Source organism: Salvia hispanica, chromosome 4, assembly GCF_023119035.1.
Source record: "Salvia hispanica cultivar TCC Black 2014 chromosome 4, UniMelb_Shisp_WGS_1.0, whole genome shotgun sequence".
Taxonomy (NCBI): Eukaryota; Viridiplantae; Streptophyta; class Magnoliopsida; order Lamiales; family Lamiaceae; genus Salvia; species Salvia hispanica.
This window is the reverse complement of record NC_062968.1, coordinates 47,157,724-47,177,619: the sequence shown is the minus strand read 5'-3', so window position 1 is coordinate 47,177,619 and position 19,896 is coordinate 47,157,724. Positions and strand designations below refer to the sequence as shown.

The 19,896-nt window shown below is 35.3% G+C and overlaps 3 protein-coding genes across 3 annotated transcripts; 1 reads left to right on the top strand and 2 right to left on the bottom strand.

Moving 5' to 3' along the window:
* Positions 1-401: 401 nt before the first annotated feature.
* On the bottom strand, positions 402-944 carry LOC125221234. The gene has a single exon (XM_048123359.1). It carries the CDS (start codon positions 942-944, stop codon positions 402-404), a length of 543 nt encoding a protein of 180 aa, XP_047979316.1.
* Positions 945-6,896: 5,952 nt separating this feature from the next.
* LOC125222445 (60S ribosomal protein L3-1-like) lies at positions 6,897-9,745 on the top strand. The gene is made up of 6 exons (XM_048125066.1): positions 6,897-6,996; positions 7,365-7,466; positions 7,746-7,856; positions 8,135-8,439; positions 8,591-9,000; positions 9,299-9,745. The coding sequence occupies exons 2-6, from the start codon at positions 7,382-7,384 to the stop codon at positions 9,555-9,557; spliced, it is 1,170 nt and encodes a 389-aa protein (XP_047981023.1). The 5' UTR covers positions 6,897-6,996; positions 7,365-7,381; the 3' UTR covers positions 9,558-9,745.
* Positions 9,746-12,985: 3,240 nt separating this feature from the next.
* LOC125222729 lies at positions 12,986-17,684 on the bottom strand. Its single transcript, XM_048125495.1, has 5 exons — positions 16,461-17,684; positions 15,609-16,369; positions 15,443-15,532; positions 13,664-14,395; positions 12,986-13,546 (listed from the first exon to the last, which is right to left on the bottom strand). Exons 1-5 carry the CDS (start codon positions 16,543-16,545, stop codon positions 13,421-13,423), a joined length of 1,794 nt encoding a protein of 597 aa, XP_047981452.1. The 5' UTR covers positions 16,546-17,684; the 3' UTR covers positions 12,986-13,420.
* Positions 17,685-19,896: the final 2,212 nt, after the last annotated feature.

Genomic DNA, 19,896 nt, shown 5'->3' with positions numbered 1-19,896 from the left:
CTACCCATTTCGTCACCCCTAGCCCATATCATGCTGGTTACCGTTGGCGACAGCCCATATCATGCTGGTTACCGTTGGCGACAAAACTGATGACCGGACCGACGCCCTGGCACTGCTCGTTGAAAAGGGGCGACAAGTTGAGGACGTGCGGTCGTTGTTCGACCCGGCTACCCCAAAATATGCATGCTAAATCCACAGCTAGTAATCAGCTACGGCCTCGAGGATCATCATGGATTCTTTCCCTTGTAGCCGGTCGTGTAGAACCCTTTCCAGGCGGTGGGACAGTTCTGCCACTCCCAATGCATACAATCTATAATGCCCAACATCCCCGGGAACCCATGCTTCTCCTCGTGCATCTGCATCAGATCCTGGGAGTTTTCGGGGGTAGGGCTTCGAAGATACTAGTCACGGAATATTTCAATGACGCCTTGACAGAAAAACTTCAGACAATCCAGGGCAGTCGTCTCACCGATGTGAAGGTACTCGTCCCACATGTCTGCCGAGCCTCCGTAGGCCAACTGCCTGATTGCCGCAGTGCACTTCTGTATAAGTGTGTGGCCGGGTCTGCCAGCCGCATCGTACCTGAACCGGAAACACAGATATCGACGCTCTAAAGCGTCAACGATACGCAGGAGCAGTGGCCTACTCATCCTAAAACGCCGCCTGAAATGGTTGGCCCCAAACTGCGACTCCGGAGCGAAGTAGTCGTCATATAGCCGCTGATGTGCAGCGATGTGATCCCGATCAACCACATTTCGGCAGTGGACAATGGGTCGAGGTACCGCCGACTGTTGCGGCTGCAAGGCCCTTTGTATCGGCCGATTTATCTCACGGGGCGTATAGGCCGCCAACTCTTCGTTAAATCGCCGGTTGAACTCTTCCTCAGCATCCCCACCACTACCACCACCACTACCACCCACGCCGCTGCCACTCGCATCACTCATTTCGCGATATTGCTCTTGTACAGGAATTATGAGAGAGAAAAAACTCGTTAAAACAAGTGGTGCGAATGAAAATATCGTGCAGATCGCGTATATATAGAGTTTCGGAAATTAAAAAAAATTGGCGCTGGCCGATTGGGAGCCTACAAACGCGGCCAGTGGATCGGCTAGCCCATCGGTCAGCGCTCGAAAATCGGCGTAGGTTAGCCGATCGGCTCGCCGAAACGTTGCTGGCCGGTTGCAATGGTCAGCTAGAGGATCGGCCAGTGCCCGAAAATCGGCTACCCGACCCGCTAGCCGCCATTGGAGATGCTCTTAATTAGTGGTATTAACTTTTCGGAAGATTTCATTTTGAGTTCTTGATCGAAACATTGAAGAAATAAAATGAACTAAATGATATTTTTAGTTTTAGATTTCAACTTCAAAAGTTCGGTATGGTTAATTTTTTATACCAATAACATATCGTTATTGCGGTATACCGCACTTTTATGGTATACCATAATACGGTTATACATAAAAATATCTATTTTATACACAAAATATTTAAAAGTAGGATTTTCGGAGATTTCTTCTTTATTTTTATTTTATATACAAATATATTAAATATAATGCAATATTTATATAATATTTCAACATGTACCATTTTTCGGTATGCACCGAACGGTATACCACATTACACCGTGGTATAGGAAAATTGATATTGTTACCATACCAAAAGATTTCGGTACGGTATCATACTGTATCGAAAATTGCAGTATATCGAGAAACTAGTATTTTCAGTACTTTTTCGGTACGATAAATGTGGTATTTCAGTATTTTTTTCTCATAGCTTGATTTAACTTAGTGTTGCTTTCTTGCATAGTTAAACTTATTTCAAACAGTGAAGTTCAGTTTTACTCCCTCCGTCCCCGAATAAGAGTCTCGTTTTTCCATTTTAGTCCGTCCACGAATAAGAGTCCCGATTCATAGTTACCATAAATGGTAAAGAGACCCCACATTCCACTAACTCATTCCACTCACATATCATTTAAAACTAATATATACAAGTGGGACTCTTATTCCACTAACTTTCTTCCACCCACTTTTCTTTACATTCTTAAAACCCACACCATTTATAAATGAGACTCTTAATCATGGACGAATGGAGTAGCTTTTAATATTGCCAGTGTTAAAAAGTACTACTACTAGTACTTGGAAAAAAGGAAGGGGAGATGCTTTAAGGTGAAAAATGTTATACTCATATCATACCAAAATGACAATATGATATGACACGCCATACTAATAAAATTGTGATAAATGGAACCATTTAAGATATCACTTACAACTAAATAAACTATAAAAGTAAATTATGAAATTATAAGAAATTTGTTTATTCCATTATTCCATATATGATAGATGGATCATACATGACGCATGAGGAGCTCCATCTTTTCAGAATTTTAATTTAATTGATACAACATATTTACGCATATATGTACAGAGTCCTATTAACCACAAATCCACCCTTAAAAACCGAACTAGAGACCAAACTAGGGCCACTCATTTTTCTCAATCTTATGGTTATGATTAATTTACAATTAATTTGATATTTTATTAAATAAAAACATTTTTTTTTTAATTTTTTAGATTTTTTAATTTTATTTTTTTAATTTTTTTTATAGTTTTTTTTTAAAAAAAATTTATATTTTTTTAATTTTTTAAAAAAAAATTAATTTTTTAAATTTTTTAAATTTTATTTTTACTTTTTTTTATTTTTTTTATTCAATAAAAACTTGTTGGAGTAATAATGAACTATATTCACTACATAATGAACTAAATGAATATATGTTATGAACTTATTACTTCATTCAGTCGTGCTATTACTTCATTCCGTTAGTTTATTACTTCATTTATTCATGTTATTACTTCATTCTATTAGTTTATTACTTTATTCCGTAAGTTTATTACTTCATTCAGTCATGCTAGTACTTCATTCTATTAGTTTATTACTTCATTCGGTCATGCTATTACTTCATTCCATTAGTTTATTACTTCATAATGTGTTATGACATAATTATCTTTAAGTTGGGTTTAGGGTTATTACTTCATTCCGTTAGTTTATTACTTCATTCAGTCATGTTATTGTTATGAGCTTATTACTTCATTCAGTCGTGCTATTACTTCATTCCGTTAGTTTATTACTTCATTTATTCATGATATTACTTCATTCTGTTAGTTTATTACATCATTCCGTTAGTTTATTACTTCATTCAGTCATGTTATTACTTCATTCCATTAGTTTATTACTTCATAATGTGTTATGACATAATTATCTTTCAGTTGGGTTTAGGGTTATTACTTCATTACGTTAGTTTATCACTTCATTCAATCATGTTATTACTTCATTCTATTAGTTTAGTACTTCATTCCGTTAGTTTATTACTTCATTCAGTCATGCTATTACTTCATTATTTTAGTTTATTACTTCATTCAGTTATGTTATTACTTCATTTCATTAGTTTACTACTTCATTTCATTAGTTTATTACTTCATAATGTGTTATGACATAATTATCTTTCAGTTGAAGTAAATTCAGTATATAATGAATGCGAAAAATTACTTCATAACATACATTCATTTAGTTCATTATGTAGTGAATATAGTTCATTATTTACTCCAGCAAGTTTTTATCGAATAAAAAAAAATTAAAAAAATAAATAAATTAAAAACGTTTTTATTTAATAAAATATTAAATTAATTCCAAATTAATCATAATCATAATATAAAGAAAAATAAGTGGCCCAAATTTAGTCTCTAGTTCGGTCTTTAAGAAGAGTTCGACATTGATCACAACTCTATATATACATGCATGTTCATTATAATTTTAATTAAATGACTATTTCCTGCAACAAATCTATTATAGTACTCCATATTTTATGAAGTTTTAACATGATACATTATATGATTTAAGTAATGAAATTTAGGTCATCTTATTATTATTAACTATTTATATATCTTAACATAACAAATTTCCATTTATATAGTTAATGAGCAATACTAAAATAAAAAAAGAATTACATTATATAATTATTCATATAGACGATTTAATTTTTGGCATTCAATGCTAATAAAATTTAATTATTATTTTTTAATTGTGTAGATTTTGGTATATATGTATCCAAAAAGATTCTTCAAATCTTAAATGGGGTGCAATATTATTTTAACACTCACTTGACTTTTTGATGATTATTCATTTTATTATCAATTGTGTGTGTATATCTATATATTTTATGAGTATATATGATTTTTCAAATTGGCATAGTTTCCATAATTTACAATAATACTTTTTTTTAGAAATAATAAATGTATTTCCATAATTTATGTATCTAGTTGAAATGTAGAGGGAAGTGAGAGTTTATAAGTTTTCACATGTCAAAATTTTATCAGTATGACGTACCAAGTCATATTGCCACTTTAGTATGACATGACTAGAAAATTTTTTCTCAGCTCTAAGGGGGTGAGTGATTCATTAATACTTCCTCCGCCCGTCATTAGAAGCTTTATTTCTTGGAGCACAATTTAAGAAATGTTAAAAAATGTGGATGGAAAAAAGTTAGTGGAATATATGTCTCACTTATATATATATATTAGTTTTAAATGCAACGTGAGTGAAATGAGTTAGTGAAATGTGAGACTATATTACCATTTATGGTAAAAGTGAACCGTGACTCCTATTCGCGGACAGAGGGAGTAACACTCATGTCCCTGAAAAGTATAAACATTTAGTTCGGTACAAGTTCTAATATATAATTTATTAAGTAAAAGATAGATAAAAGATAGCGTAAGTAGTGTAAGTATAAGTTGTAAATAAAATGATTTGTAGGGTATTGTTTTATTTGACTATTATTTCTGAAGAGTCTTAGAAGTGCAGTGCAGGTTTGTGTTCTCACTCGATCTAACAGGTCCAGAGGATTCGACTAGACTTCAGAGGCTAGAAGATCATGAAACTATCAGACAGGGGTCGTTGGATGCACTCTATTTCTTCAAAACCTCAACCCACTATACTACAACTTAGCACATGGAAGTAAAGGATCGATCCCACGAGGACGAATGTGTTACGAAACTGCATTTGAGGATGTTCTGGGAATAGAGGGGTTGGCTGCTTCCACGCAATTTTGTGGGTCGAGAACTTAAAACTACTGGGTCTGAGAGATAGGAAAAACTTTACTCTACCTACTGGGTCTAAGAAATGAGAACGTACGGAACATGCATGACTTAGAGAAATGAGATATTTTAAAGTTCTAAGACAACTGGAGTTAACTTAACAGACGGACTTTCCTAATTTGGACAAACAAGTATAAAGCGAAAAGTGGGGACAAGTTTCCTTAAACTACCAGGGTCTGGAAAAGCATGCAGAAAAGTAAAAAAAAAAGACAATGCAGATCGTACTGACAGGGCCTAGGGGACATGCAGAAAAAGCAAAGTACATGTACATAAAGTACTGACAAAAGCAGATCTGGTTCTAACTACCAACAACTTCATCTTCTTCGGGAATCAAACGAGAATAGCAGATAAAACAGAGTATTAAACACCATGAAAACATAGCAAACTTCATATCTAAACTTAAAACGATAAATTAAAGCCTAAACTAACAGATCTACGCTACTGGACCTAAAGGATGCAGAAACAGAAAGTAAATAGCCATAATCATGCACAACGTAAACAGCAAACACCAGATATGCGAAACTCCAACTCAAATACACCACGATTCAACAAATCCAGACATCTCTATACGCAAATCCACAACCTCCATCAACAAACCAACAGATCTCGGCTCCAAACATCCAACAATAAACAAGAACGAAAGTAAAAAGGCAATAAACAAACATCAACTCATCGAGATCCAACAAAAACCAACATAAACTTCCATAATAACGAGAAATAGGTTCGAATCTAGTAGATCAAAGCAAAAACTAGAGTTGTGAAACTTAAAAACCAACAAGTACTTGAAACCGAAAGCAAACTAAACAAAGCAAAGTAAATATTGTTTCTTCGCCTTCACGGGGCGGTATTACACAGCAGCAAAACGACGATGAGAACCACGGTGGCCAGGATCACTCCATCTCCAAGTGCGCAGCAAGTGAAATGAGAACTTTGAAGTGTGGAACTAAGGAATGGAACGAGAGCTTCTGCTAAAAGTGAGTGTAGAAGTGGTTGTCTTGTTCTTCAAGGTTGAGCTCTTTATATATGTGAGGCTCTGATCCCTAGGGTATCCCTCTGGTAATTAGACGCTTGCCCTTGAATAAGACTCTTTAAAATAATCTGCTCTTGCTCCATTCTGCTCCTATCGCCAACTTTTAATTCTCCCAGGTCCGAACGACGACTTTTGATTTTTACTTCAATTCCATCTCTTTTGCATCTGCCAGGTCAGATAACAGCAACTCCTAGGTCCGGCAGATTTACTACGCACCTGAACTCATAAACACAGATTAACGCCCCAAATGCACAGAATTTTAACCCAAAACCAATGTATGAAACGAGCCTTATCAATTTCAAACTTAGAAATTCCATACTTCCTCCGTTTTCAAAGAATATGCATTTTGGATTCGGCATTAGCATTAATACAAAATTAATAAAGTAAGAGAAAGGTAGAGAGAAAAAAAAAATTAAAATATTATTAGTAGAGAATGAGTTTTACCTTATTAGAGAGAAAATAATTACTAAAATTGGAAAGTGCATATTCTTATGGGATGAACTAAAAAGAAATGAGTGTATATTTTTATGGAATGGAGGGAGTAGTAATTTTCAAGTATGGACTAAAGAAAATAGTTCATACAAATATGTGATTAAACTATTGAAACATAAAATATTTCGAAAATAGAAAAAAACCTATTGTGTTGACAAAATAATTGAAAATATGAGTAATTTATAGCTGGCCGAGAATCGAATGGCCCAAGCCCAACAACTCTTAGCGCACAGTTTGCAACATAGCGTGCCTATAAATGGAGAGAGCCCAGCGAAAATTAGGGTTTTAGCTCAGGGGTGAGGCCTCATTCTCCATCGCAGCTGCACTCAGGTATGCTTCTCTCTCATGCTTCCGTCCCCTTCCAAGTGATTTACAGCTTCATTTCGCTTCTGCTTTTATGGATTTGACGCAGATTTTTACTATTCAGTTTTACGTCCTATAAAAAATGAAAAAGAACGTGTTTTTAAATCATTTGAAGAGCAGTTCAATCTGAAGTGTGTACCCTATTTCTGTTTTTTCGAGAGTTTTGAATTGAATCCCAATGCTTATTTGTCGGAAGAAAACAGGAAGATTTAAATTCAACAAAAATTTATAAATTGAGCATACATGGCTCTAAATGCTCTAACTTAATTTAAGCTGCTTCAGTTATCTGAACAATCTATATGGTTTCAATAATTTGTATCGAATCTTTGTTTCAGATTAAAGGAGGCGAAAAATGTCGCACAGGAAGTTTGAGCACCCAAGGCACGGCTCCCTCGGTTTCTTGCCAAGGAAGCGGGCTGCTCGCCACAAGGGAAAGGGTATGTCATTTGTTATCTTTATCTGTCATTCACTTGCAAAGCATTTCGTGTAAATGTCGATAACGTGTGATAAGATGAATTTTGATTGAAAATAGCCAAATGTATAACATTAGGCACTTCAAATATGTCTCACCCTTTTCCTGTTGGTGATCTATGTGTTCATTGTCTATTGCATCCATTTTCACCTCTATATTCTCTAACTTGTTATATGTTGATTCTTTAACTATTCTGTCCTTGGCAAATGTCTCATTTTCTTTGAATTTTTGTTGAAAATTGCAGTGAAGGCTTTCCCTAAGGATGACCCAACCAAGCCTTGTAGGCTAACTGCCTTCTTGGGGTACAAGGCTGGAATGACCCACATTGTCCGAGATGTGGAGAAACCTGGATCAAGTACATTCACTGTCCACTCAGATTTCATTTTATTGAATTTTATTTCCTACAAAATTAGCTTTTTGATTATATATAATTTGATTGTCATGTGCTGTAGACTACTCGGTTATAATTGCATTGTTTTCTTTTAATTGATTAATTAACAACCTAATATTAATATGAGGAAATTAAAATGAACCATGCATCGGGTGTAAAGCTAGTTTGGTATTACCTCCCTGATCATGTTTATCAGTTCTTATGTAGTTTATGTTTTGAATAATTTGAGAATGATTACGCAGAGCTTCACAAGAAGGAAACATGTGAGGCTGTTACCATCATTGAAACACCACCCATGGTTATTGTTGGAGTTGTTGGGTATGTTAAGACTCCACGTGGTCTTCGCTGCTTGAACACAGTATGGGCTCAGCATCTCAGTGAGGAGATTAGGAGGAGGTTCTACAAGAACTGGTGCAAGTCCAAGAAGAAGGCCTTTTCCAAGTATTCAAAGAAATTGGAGACTGATGAAGGAAAGAAGGACATCCAGTCACAGCTGGAGAAACTGAAGAAATACTCTTGTGTCATCCGTGTCTTGGCTCACACCCAAGTCAGTGTCTTGAGCTACTTCCACTCATGAAATTTAATTGGGTCTTTTGTTTGAACAGGATCCTGATGATTATTTTATCTTGTATTAAAAAAAATCTATACATTTTGTCCATTGTGGTTGTGCTGATTGCCAATATTCTCAAATTTTGCAGATTAGGAAGATGAAGGGGCTAAAACAAAAGAAGGCACACTTGATGGAGATTCAAGTTAATGGTGGAACTATTGCTCAGAAGGTTGACTTTGCTTATGGCTTCTTCGAGAAGCAGGTCCCTGTGGATGCTGTATTCCAGAAGGATGAAATGCTTGACATCATAGGTGTGACTAAGGGAAAGGGATATGAAGGTGTTGTTACTCGTTGGGGTGTCACACGCCTTCCCCGCAAAACCCATAGGGGTCTTCGTAAGGTGGCTTGTATTGGTGCTTGGCATCCTGCTAGAGTTTCCTTTACTGTTGCCAGGGCTGGTCAGAATGGGTACCATCACCGTACAGAATTGAACAAGAAGGTCTACAAGCTTGGTAAGGCAGGAACTGAAGAGCACACTGCCAGTACTGAGTATGACAGGTAATTCTCAATGCATTATTTTATCTGATAACTATTGTTTGTTTTGCTGTGTGTAACTTATTTATTTTCCTTTTTTGGCTTCTATTTTCATTGAGTTTGTGATTCATTGTTGGTCTTGGAGATGATAAATATGTTTTGAAATTTGTTAATAACATTCCTGAAAAAAGAGAATGTGATTTGGATGAATATGATTAAGTACTAATCATGCTAAAATGTTATAAGGTGTTTACTTGAATAAAATTCCAGTTGGTTTTTCTATTTAGCTAACTATCCTTTGTACAAAACTGGAACTATGCAGGACTGAGAAAGACGTTACACCTATGGGTGGTTTCCCTCACTATGGTGTTGTGAAGGATGATTACCTGATGATCAAGGGTGGGGTTGTTGGACCCAAGAAAAGGGTTGTCACCCTTCGTCAATCTCTCCTGAAACAGACTTCTCGTGTTGCTCTGGAAGACATCAAGCTTAAGTTTATTGACACCTCGTCCAAGTTTGGACATGGGCGATTCCAGACAACCTCAGAGAAGCAGAAGTATTACAACCGAGTGAAGGCCTGAGCAGTGTCTTGGCATCTGAGATATTAGTTTTTTTATCAGACAGTTTTGCAGAAGAATATCCATAATTGTCTTAATTTGCATCATGCTATGTTCTTTTCAAAATTCTGATTTGCCACATTGTTTTAATCTAAAATCTGCGCAAGGGATATTTGGCCTTGGATTTTTATATAAATTTGTTATTTTAGTCACTCTTGTTTTCATATATACACTGCTGCTAATATCGTGCCTAGCATAATTTCACATAGTCTAAGCAGGGATATTAAAATATTAAAAGAGAAGCATAGTAGTATCATTTTCATAACTACCTGTGATACTCAATCGGAAAATGAATTGATAGTCTCGAGCTGCAGTTTGGTTAGAGCAATGGTGAGGTCTTTTGCTTGGTCCATGGCGTCTCTAGCTGCGGACAATGCTTCTTCCAGATATTGATTGATAAAGTAATAAGAGCAAATATGATGTAGAATGCGGTCGTGCCTCTCTGTGTAAATCGTTAGCCTATCTTGTGCTTGTTTCAATGCTTGACTTATAATCTTCAACTTGTATGCCTTCATTTTTCTGATTTGCATTTTCTTGATTTCCGGAAACACAATAAACAAGGAGGCCGAAGCTGCTAAGATGTTGAGAATCATTGTATTGCTTTGTTTTTGGCATTCGAGCTGAGGAAATTTAAGAAAGTTTCCTGTGTATTCTTGGCTTCATCACTGGGGAAATTTTTACTATAAAAGAGGGTGTTGCTTGATTAGTGGTGAAAGAATTTAAAAATAAGCACATGTTGGTGGAGTTGTAATGTTTGATGTCATTCTATCAGAAATAAATGATGAAAAAAATCCAACGTCGTTGCTGCACAAATTTGGGAAAAATTAGAAGTACGAGATACCCAAGTAGTAGTAGATGGTAAAAATTAGCAGTGTGCGAGTTAACCTCGAGAGTAAAGGTATAATGCATAAACTAGTGTGAGAAATGAGATTAGCTTTTTTATGGTGTGTTTTAATTCATGCTTTGTTTGGTTTTGAATATAATAAACTACTTGTATATTCTCGTGACTATCTTCTGGATAGCGGACCTTAATTCTAGATTATATGTATCTAGAATATGCGCTTTATCCTCGATCTAATGTGGGCATGTTAATGTGGATTCACCAAACATTGTAATTTATATATGTACTACTCCGGGCTGTGAATCTGTGATCAACATCAAACCAATCTTAAACGCTAAACGTCAAACAACATCATTATAAGATAAATCGGAATTCATTAAATTAATAACAAACTTATAATGAACACCGGATTTTTAAATTAAGTAAGAGGATATCATTGTTTATAATTCTGTGAATTCTCTATAAGAGCATCCCCATCCATGCTCTTGCCAAAGAGCATGGATGTGGGCCTGAACCCACTTTTATTCATTTTTAACTTTCTGCTCTTTGGCAAGAGCACAACACCCACACATTCATGCTCTTCCGCAAGGACATGCTCAAGGCTCCCACCATTCTATTATTCAATTTAAATAAAAACATTTCCATAATATTAAAATGCATTAAAAATACCCAAAATACTATTACTAATTACTAAAAATTTAAAAGTTACATAATTAAAATCCTAAAAAATAAAATTTTCATAAATAAAGTCCCAAAAATTAAAAGTTACATAATTTAAATCCTAAAAATTAAAAATTGCATATTCATAAAATTAAAAAAAAAAACCTATTTGATGTGAAAAATGGATGAAGAATGTGTGTATTTATAAATAATTTTGGGATTAAATGAATTTATAAAAAAATTCAAAAAAAATTCAAAATAAACGGTAATAAAACGGCTATATTTTTGGGAATCCGAAAATATATATATTTTTTAATTTTTGGTATTATTTTCAATTTTTTATTAAATAAAATGTCAACGGCAATGCCGTTGGCCAATAGAAACACGTCACGTCGCCCTACTGGCCAGCGGCACGAACGTGCTCGATGCATTGAGCAGAGCCGTGCCGTCGGCAAGAGCATAGCAGCGGACAGGAGCATGCCTTGCCAACGGCACAGACGTCGTCCTTCCCCACAAGCACCTATACGGATGCTCTAATGAACTATAAATAAAATTATAATGAACTCCGTGTTAATTTATAATAATATATTTGACATTGAGCGTATAAAACTAGTTAGGTATATAGGGTAGTGATAAAATGCAAACTTATATATGGTACAAACTCAAAACTCCCAACACAACTTCAATACTGTTTCAATACAATATTAACACAATGTAAAATTTCAAGATTTTAATGTCAATATAGTATCAACACAATATCAACACAACATCAATCATTAACTACCGTTAAAATTCTGTTGACATTTTCCTGTTGATGCTTTTTTGTGATATGTTGACATTTTTCAATGGTCCAGATCATAGTTTTGAGTTTGTACAATATTTAAAATTTTCATTTGACATTCCTATATATATTTTTTATATAAATATATAATACAACCCATGTACTACTCCACTTATGTTCAGCTGGTGCTCTTAGCCTAGTAAATCGACATAGTAGTGTAGCCTATTTAAAACTTTATGGGCGGCCCAAAGTGTTCGGATACTTTTGACACCTTTTTTATATGTTTTAATTGTCGAATGTTGTTTTTCCAGATGAGGGTTTATCAGTATTACTTTAATTTATATTGCATTAGAATTAAGATGGTCAAATGATAGTACAACAAACCCATAGTCAATACACTAAGCACTACTGAGATTTGTTTCAAGGATGTACTTAGTTGATAAGAACTCGGTGTTCAATGTCAATGCAAAGTCATATTTTTAAATATCCGAGGATTGTTTGGAAGGCCAAAGATAAAGTTTGAGATGAGAGAAGGACGAAAATTGCAAAATTCGAGGTCAGTGATGAAAGATCAAATCAAAAGGATTCAGGATGGACCAAGGAAGGCCACTCGGCCGAGTGTCTTTTAGCCACTCAACTGAGTAGCGTCAAAATAGTGAGACACAAAATGCGACTCGGATGAGTTGCTTTTAGCCACTCAACTGAGTAGTAGCACGGAGAGAGGACATAAGTCCCACGCAGCCGAGTGTGGCGTATAAAATTAGTTAGGTATATAAATATATAATATAAGTATTGTAGAATTAAGATTTAAGTATTTTTTTTCATGCATAAGGCCCTCGATATTATAAATACTTAAGATTTAAATATTTTTAAGACAGGCCCGCTCATGGCCTAAATGTAGCGAAATCTAACAATAACATTATTGATACACTCTTTGCCTGTCTTTGGACATTTCCTTCAATATATGGAGTATATCACATTTACATAAACCATAGAAATGGGTTAAAATTTCAGGCCATTTTAATTTTTGAACAATCATTCAATTATAAACTTCATTCTAAAGCAGATGAAGCTGCTGCAGCCTGCATGCTGATGAGGTCATAAAGAAAATAAAAAAACATTACTAACTGGAGATTAACCCTTTTCCCCGAACAAAAGAAACAATATATCAATTGTTCAAAACATTCCCCTATTTTTCAAAAGGTAAACACTGTTAAGACCCACACTTAGCAGAGCAGTCTTGGAGCAGAAAACTTCATAAAAATCTACTGTATTCTATTCTCTTCGCTAATTTTTGTGACCTTATGAAAAACTCTTATCCCCACCCAAAGAAAAGGGACACGGTCACTATAAGTAATCATCAGGATGTATCATCAGTAAATTATTCCTATCCAACTTCCACGAAACACCTAAACTATCTTAGGCTCAAAGCACTCAACTTCGTGCAAACACTGACTGGTGGCTAGCACGGTAAGTATTCCACAAGCTAACCAAGAAAGAAAAAAGGCCCTCCACAAAACAAGGATCTCAGTAGAAATCAGCACCTCAAGATTCCAGCTTAGTGTCAGAAGAACTCAATCCAGTAGACACGCCTCCAATATGTGAGTCAAACGGAAAGATTTTTGGCGGCGCCTCTTTCAAGATTTTGAAGGATGGCTTTGAATTGATGTACTGCTCAACATAGATGTAACAGTTATTTCAGTAAAAGATACACGTAATACAGCAAAAACAACTAATCAATATAAATGGAGGATGAATATAAGTTCACTTCACAGGCATATGACATACCTTAGTAATATCCTCGCGGAAAGCATTAATTTCTTCTTCAGTAAGACCACCTTCGTCACCCTCGGCATTTTCCTCCCATCCCAAAGAACGTAATAATGCAGCTTCTTCCTCCTCTGGGAATATAAGATCTAAGCTAGGGTGCTTCACTCCATTACTAATATGCTTCTGCGCATTACAATTACCAACATTTTCCTTTATGTCACCTCTGATCTCAGGCAAATTATCCCTACCCAAGCTTACACCTAAGGAAGTTTCACCACCCTGAGAAGTATTACCACACATAACCTCCATCTCAGACTTATCTGAAGAGGATGGTGAAATAGCAGTGTTAATCTCCACAACAGGTGAGGAGTTTGCTGTTGGCGAACCAGTAATAGAAGAAGAATTCTCCAAAGATTTCTTCCTCACTGAGTTGAAAAAGTCATTTCGGCTCTGAGCTTGGGAAGTGGGTCGCTTATCCAGCACAGTAAATGCAGGCTTGCGGCCATGGACTGGATTGTTTGTTGAGCCTCTAGTTGCAGTTGATCCAGAAACAGATGGAGCAGCAAGTGTAGAACTCACAAGTTTGCTACTACTTGTTGGGCTCAAGCTATCCTTCATAGCAGGAGCAGTACCATTCTTTTCACGCACTGACTTGAGAACATGGAGCTTCCCCGCATTTGATGCTTTTAAAACATCACCCTTCACAGGCCCAACCACCTTATTTTTCTGTTTATCTGACGAACTGAAGACCTGCGCCATATGACGGCATAGTTACGCACCAGTAGAAATTAATTCACCAAATAATTAACATCTATAACCAGGACGTAATCTTTTTTTGTAGTAAACAACTTTTGCAATTCAACTCTAAAAATGGAATATATTCGACAAGTACGATGGCAAATGATATAACGATGGACTGTACCCAAATCAAACCTACCAAAAATAGTACAAGTCTATAAATTAGGGGCCCAAACAGTTAACAATTAATACAGAGATTTTCCCCAGTCTCCAACAAACATTATTAGAGGAGTGGAAGAAAAATATCAGATTCCCTCTTTTAGAATATGCAATTTCAACCATCACAGGCTCACAGCCACTCGACAAAATACTTTGATAAAATAAGATTAAAAAATAAATAAAGCAAGTGGTCATGAAGACATGAAATCATTCTACCCAATAAAAAGTATATCAATAATTCCATAAACAGGCATCGCCTGCATTCTGCATCACTTATGGCCTAGGACAGGCATCTTCTGCATTCTCCATCATAATTAGCTTGATAAAGCTAAGACAGTCTCACTCTTTTTATTGAGAGTTGAGGAGGGAAATAGTCAAATTTGGAATCAAATTTAGGTACTCATCCTTGTGTGTCATTAATTCTAACAGAAATTGGATGTATTCCGATTCACAAATGTCTTTATTAAAGAAAATCAAATCGGCAGGAATATCCAGTAAATACAGATTCGATTCGATCAACTATGACAACAATGACTTGAAGCACAAAAGCAAGATCATAATTACAAAGGAAATAATAAGACAATTAGCAAGAAAGAGTAAAAAAAATCAACCAAATTTAATGCTATATACTCTTGTAAACTGTTTTTTCTCATCACAGATGCACATATATTGTACCAGGCAGAAAAAAACTGTCCACCTAGTATAAGATAATAAGACAAAAGATACTCTTGGAAACCAATATTGTTTAACCATATTAAGATTTCCTACTATGTATTCTTCTATCTCAATTGAATTATTATAAGTCAACTATTAAAGGCAGATCATGTTTAAAAGTCTCACCAAAGTTTTAGGCATTGATGGCGTTACAGGGATTAATTGCCTAGATTGTTTGATAGCCAGTTCTTCACGTCTCTGAGTTCCCACAAGTAACTGCAAAAGTAACATTTGAGCATCATCATGTGATCAAATATACATTTTATATCTAATATATAGACAGTGGACCCACCGATGGAGTAGTTTGACCACGATTAGGAGCCTGAGCTACTGCTTCTGCCATATTGAGATTGGCACATGAGCCCAAAGCCACTGTAGAACTTCGTGTTGCTGCCTGCTGTACAGGAGAGATGACATTACTATTGCTTCCAACTAGAACAGGAACCTCTGCCAAAGCTGAAGTCCATTTTTCGCCATTGGCAATGGTTGAGGAGCCTAAAGGTAAGCCCAAAATAGCAGAACCCAAACCAGGAGATGGGACTCTTCCAACCTCATGAATAACTGTTCTTTCTTCAGACCCCAATGATGGGAAATCTTTTTCAAAAAATGTTTTCTTCACTCCACCAATGGGCCTGCTGTTAATAAGTAAACCATTGGCTTTGGTTCCAACAGTGGTGCTCGAATCAGTTATAGCGTTCTTGTGCCATGTGCCTACATTGTTCCCAGAAACCATTGAATGAGAACGGCTGAACCCATCCCTCTCATATTTACTTAACAAGGTGGCTCCTGATCCATCTGATGAGTCCCACCGCCTACGGTCCCTCATGATTGACATTTCCCTATCTCGGGAATCATATGTATTCCTATCCCAATCCCTATCATGTTGCTTGCCAAAACTACTATGAGAGCTCAGATGACCAGAACCATTACTACTAGAACTTCGGCGAAAATATGAAGAGGTAGTTCTGTCAGAACTAAAAGATCGTCCAAAATCATGACCATTACTCTTCGCAAATGACTTATTTCTTGCAAGCTTCAATGAGGTTTGATCATCTAAACAACAAAAATATCATCAGAAACTCAAAAAGTCAGAGCACTGCAAATTTTTTTATAAAATTGATTGGCTTAAAAACAAGGAGATTACCTGAATTTGATGAACTGCTGCCTCCATTCAGACTTCCGGCATTTTTCAACCATTCTGGTACTAAAGCGGGCTCACTTCTTTCCATAACTAGCACTAAACATTATCTTGTATGAAACAATAAATGAAGAGAAATCCCACCCTTTATTAGAGTAAATGACTATGCAACCATTTTCGCACACGTGACAATTATTGCCACGCTTTCAACTTCCAGGCAAAATCAAATGTCCGTCGTCACAAAAGACAACTGGATACTGAATCACTGATAATTCCCTTCACCATAAATCCAATTTTGCTAATCTCCACCTGACTCCACTAAAGGCCTTCTCCGTTACTCATCAGCAAGAATTCCAAGAAGGAATTGAAAAAACACGTATCTAGTCCGCAAGGCGTGTACAAATAAATCTCAAATGCAGAATGCATGCAACTTAGGCTTTCCTCTATCCAATATGTATAATATATCAAGTCAATTAAGAACTTCTCCACTCTATCAGCCAGAAAAAAAACAAACTTATACCCCTGTCCACTGCAGAAAAAACTTCAATAACATCTTCTAAAGGCCTCGGCACTCAAAATATTCAAGCCAACAACACCAAAGTATCTCAACAGCAAGTAAATTAACAAAAATCCACTAAATTTTACCCCGCTCTGAGCACATATAACACCAAAAACAGAAGAATCCCTCAGATATAATGTGATAGAAGCATAGATGACCAAACCCTATTCCCTAAAATCCATCCAATAATCGAACACAAAATATCACTAGGGTTTGGGCAGTCCAGCAACTCGCAAAATCCCCCAAAAATGAGAAACAGTCCTTTTATATATGTATGGCTAAAAAAATAGACTAAGCCTGATTTCTGTGGATTACGATTGAGAAACTAGAAATCTATACCCTCAATAGTCGCGAAGAAAACCCTACTCCTTTTCACTCGCCGCCGCCTAGGTCGTTTTATGTCGCTTCTGAGTGTGTAAATAAAAATGTTAATCGCTGAATTTTGTCCCCCTAAAGAAAGAAAACAAGTAACGCCTAATTTCTCGCACTCTTATGCTAAACTACGCAGCAAAGTGTGATGGATGAGAAGATATTAAATCTGTGTAAATTTGACGACAGAATTTGTGTATGCATATATGCGTTGGTTTATTGAGGAAGTTTTGTGTTTCTCTCCCTCTCTGTTTTAATAGGTTGCGAATTGTGAACAAACTCACTTTCATACTCCTTTTTTCTCTGCCATTTAATTTCCTTCTTTTTTTTCTTCTTTCTTCCTAATTCATCGCCCTAAAATAACACCTACACATTGGTCAACATTCATTACATTATTTATTTATAATAAGAATACCTTTTTTTTTTTACGTATTTTATCAGTATCCGATGCTGTATTAATGTCTTATTTTTACATTATACTCCATTAAATTAGTCAAACATTTGAGTTTGAGGTATTGGGTATCTCCTATGCTAGATAATAACAATGAATCGTAGAATTAAATTACTAAAATATTTCTCTCCAATAAATAAGTCGATGTTTGAGTGCAGAGTATCCGTGTATCAGTATTGACTTGTAGTTGTACTTAAATATAATCAATTCTAACAATATTCAGTTAATTCTAAATATAGATTTTTAGAATCATGAGAAGGAACCAGTATAAAATGACATATTTATAATTCTTGTTATGTAATTACTATATTTCAATTTTAATTTGATTGTCATGTTATGATTTTAACTAGGCCGCCCATCTCCGATGTTGAATTTTCAGTCAGGTATATTGTGCTATTCCACAATTCCAAAGGAGAATGTATATGATTCAGTCAGATCAAATTTCTTTGACTTCTTAACGATAAATGGTTGAGAAATGTGGAGATATGGAGTAATAAATATAAAGAAGTTTATTTTAGTATTAGTATTATTACTATCTGTAAAGAATAAAATGAAAATAGGAAATTGGATGTGGCCAACTATGCTACTCCTAACTTGTAGTATCTAAAGCCAACCCATACATAAACCAGTGACGGACCTAGGTGGGATCGCGCAGGGTCGGCCGACCCCACCGCAGGTCCGTGAGTGATGCCGTGAAGCTTCATAATCAACAGCCAACTAAGGGAAACTCCGCCCTCCGACCCCACGAAAGGTATACCTTCATCTCTACTAAAGAGAAATGAGGAAGAGAGTAACTGGAAAATTAGAGAAAAATAGAAAGGAGACGGGAGAAATAGAGAGAAAGTGTTATTGTGGAAGTGAAGAAAAAGAATGAGCTTGAGGAGAAAATTGAATTGAAGAAGAGAGTTTGATGAGAAAAAGTTGCAGAATCAAGGAAAGAGAATTGTGTAAGAAGTTGAGAGGCGCCGTTGCTATTCATTTTTTTTTCAATTTAATTTATATTATAACTAATTAACCTATTTAAATACTATATGGCAGTTTAATCTATGTGTAATTCATTTAGCAATAGTAGTTTATGAGTAAATTATAGTTGTATACTTGTATGATGTATTCCTTACATTTTTAAATTAACTACAGTTCATAACAAAATAAAAATAAATTTTAAATTTTAAAAGTTTTTATAATAATTATTTAAAAAATATATATTTTAAATAATAATAATTAAATTAGTAAGTATATACTACTAATTCTTTTATCCGACTCCACCATTTCTATTTCCTGGGTCCGTCATTGACATAAACATAAACGCATTTGTATAATTTGAAATTCCAACAACACTCCAGCAAAAATGCAGCTAAAATAAAATACAGATTTTGCAAAGTTTTAATTTCTATATATTGCGATTGAAATTTATATGGCGAGAGCCAAATGTAGGCGGCGTAGTATTAAAAATATTTATACGTATCAGATACATGGACTTCTTTATACTCCATGTCTTACTACTCCACTTACTACCAACAAAAATATCGCAAGAAAAAAAAAATGAACGAACTATTAAGATACGATATGGTTTCATTTTGGAATAATATCAAATGGATCATCATGCTTTAGAGAGGATATTTGTACCAGTATAAAAAGTCAATGTACTCTTTTTCCTTCCCAAAACATGGCTATACCGCTACAACAAAAATAACATAAAGACATTTTTTTATTAAGTTAGGGACGCTAATTTATGTTGTTAAATATATCATCGACGCTTTAAAAAGCGTCCTTAGTGGTGGTGTGCCAAAACAAGATAAGGACGCAAAATGCAAGCGTCGGTGAAATAATTTTGAGACGCTTTTTAAAAAGCGTCCTTAAAAAATCAACTTAGAGACACTATTAAAAAGTGTCCCTAAATACAAATTAGAGACACTTTTAAGAAAAGCGTCCCTAAATTCTAATTTTAACACTACTCTAAGATGATATTCCAATCTAAGGTGATATCCCTAAATTAGTACTCCCTAACGCGACCCTAGTTGTCGACAAATGTATAGGTTTTTGCTAACACGAGGGAGAAAAAC

Excerpts from the sequence above, each read along its gene's own strand:
- LOC125221234 (XM_048123359.1), bottom strand. The coding sequence starts at position 944 with ATGAGTGATGCGAGTGGCAGCGGCGTGGGTGGTAGTGGTGGTGGTAGT.
- LOC125222445 (XM_048125066.1), top strand. The coding sequence starts at position 7,382 with ATGTCGCACAGGAAGTTTGAGCACCCAAGGCACGGCTCCCTCGGTTTC. Across the intron at positions 7,467-7,745 it reads TGCTCGCCACAAGGGAAAGG|TGAAGGCTTTCCCTAAGGAT; the intron begins GTATGTCATTTG and ends TGAAAATTGCAG. Across the intron at positions 9,001-9,298 it reads GCCAGTACTGAGTATGACAG|GACTGAGAAAGACGTTACAC; the intron begins GTAATTCTCAAT and ends GGAACTATGCAG.
- LOC125222729 (XM_048125495.1), bottom strand. The coding sequence starts at position 16,545 with ATGGAAAGAAGTGAGCCCGCTTTAGTACCAGAATGGTTGAAAAATGCC. Across the intron at positions 15,533-15,608 it reads GTGGTCAAACTACTCCATCG|TTACTTGTGGGAACTCAGAG; the intron begins GTGGGTCCACTG and ends TTACTTTTGCAG. Across the intron at positions 13,547-13,663 it reads TCCGCGAGGATATTACTAAG|TACATCAATTCAAAGCCATC; the intron begins GTATGTCATATG and ends TATGTTGAGCAG.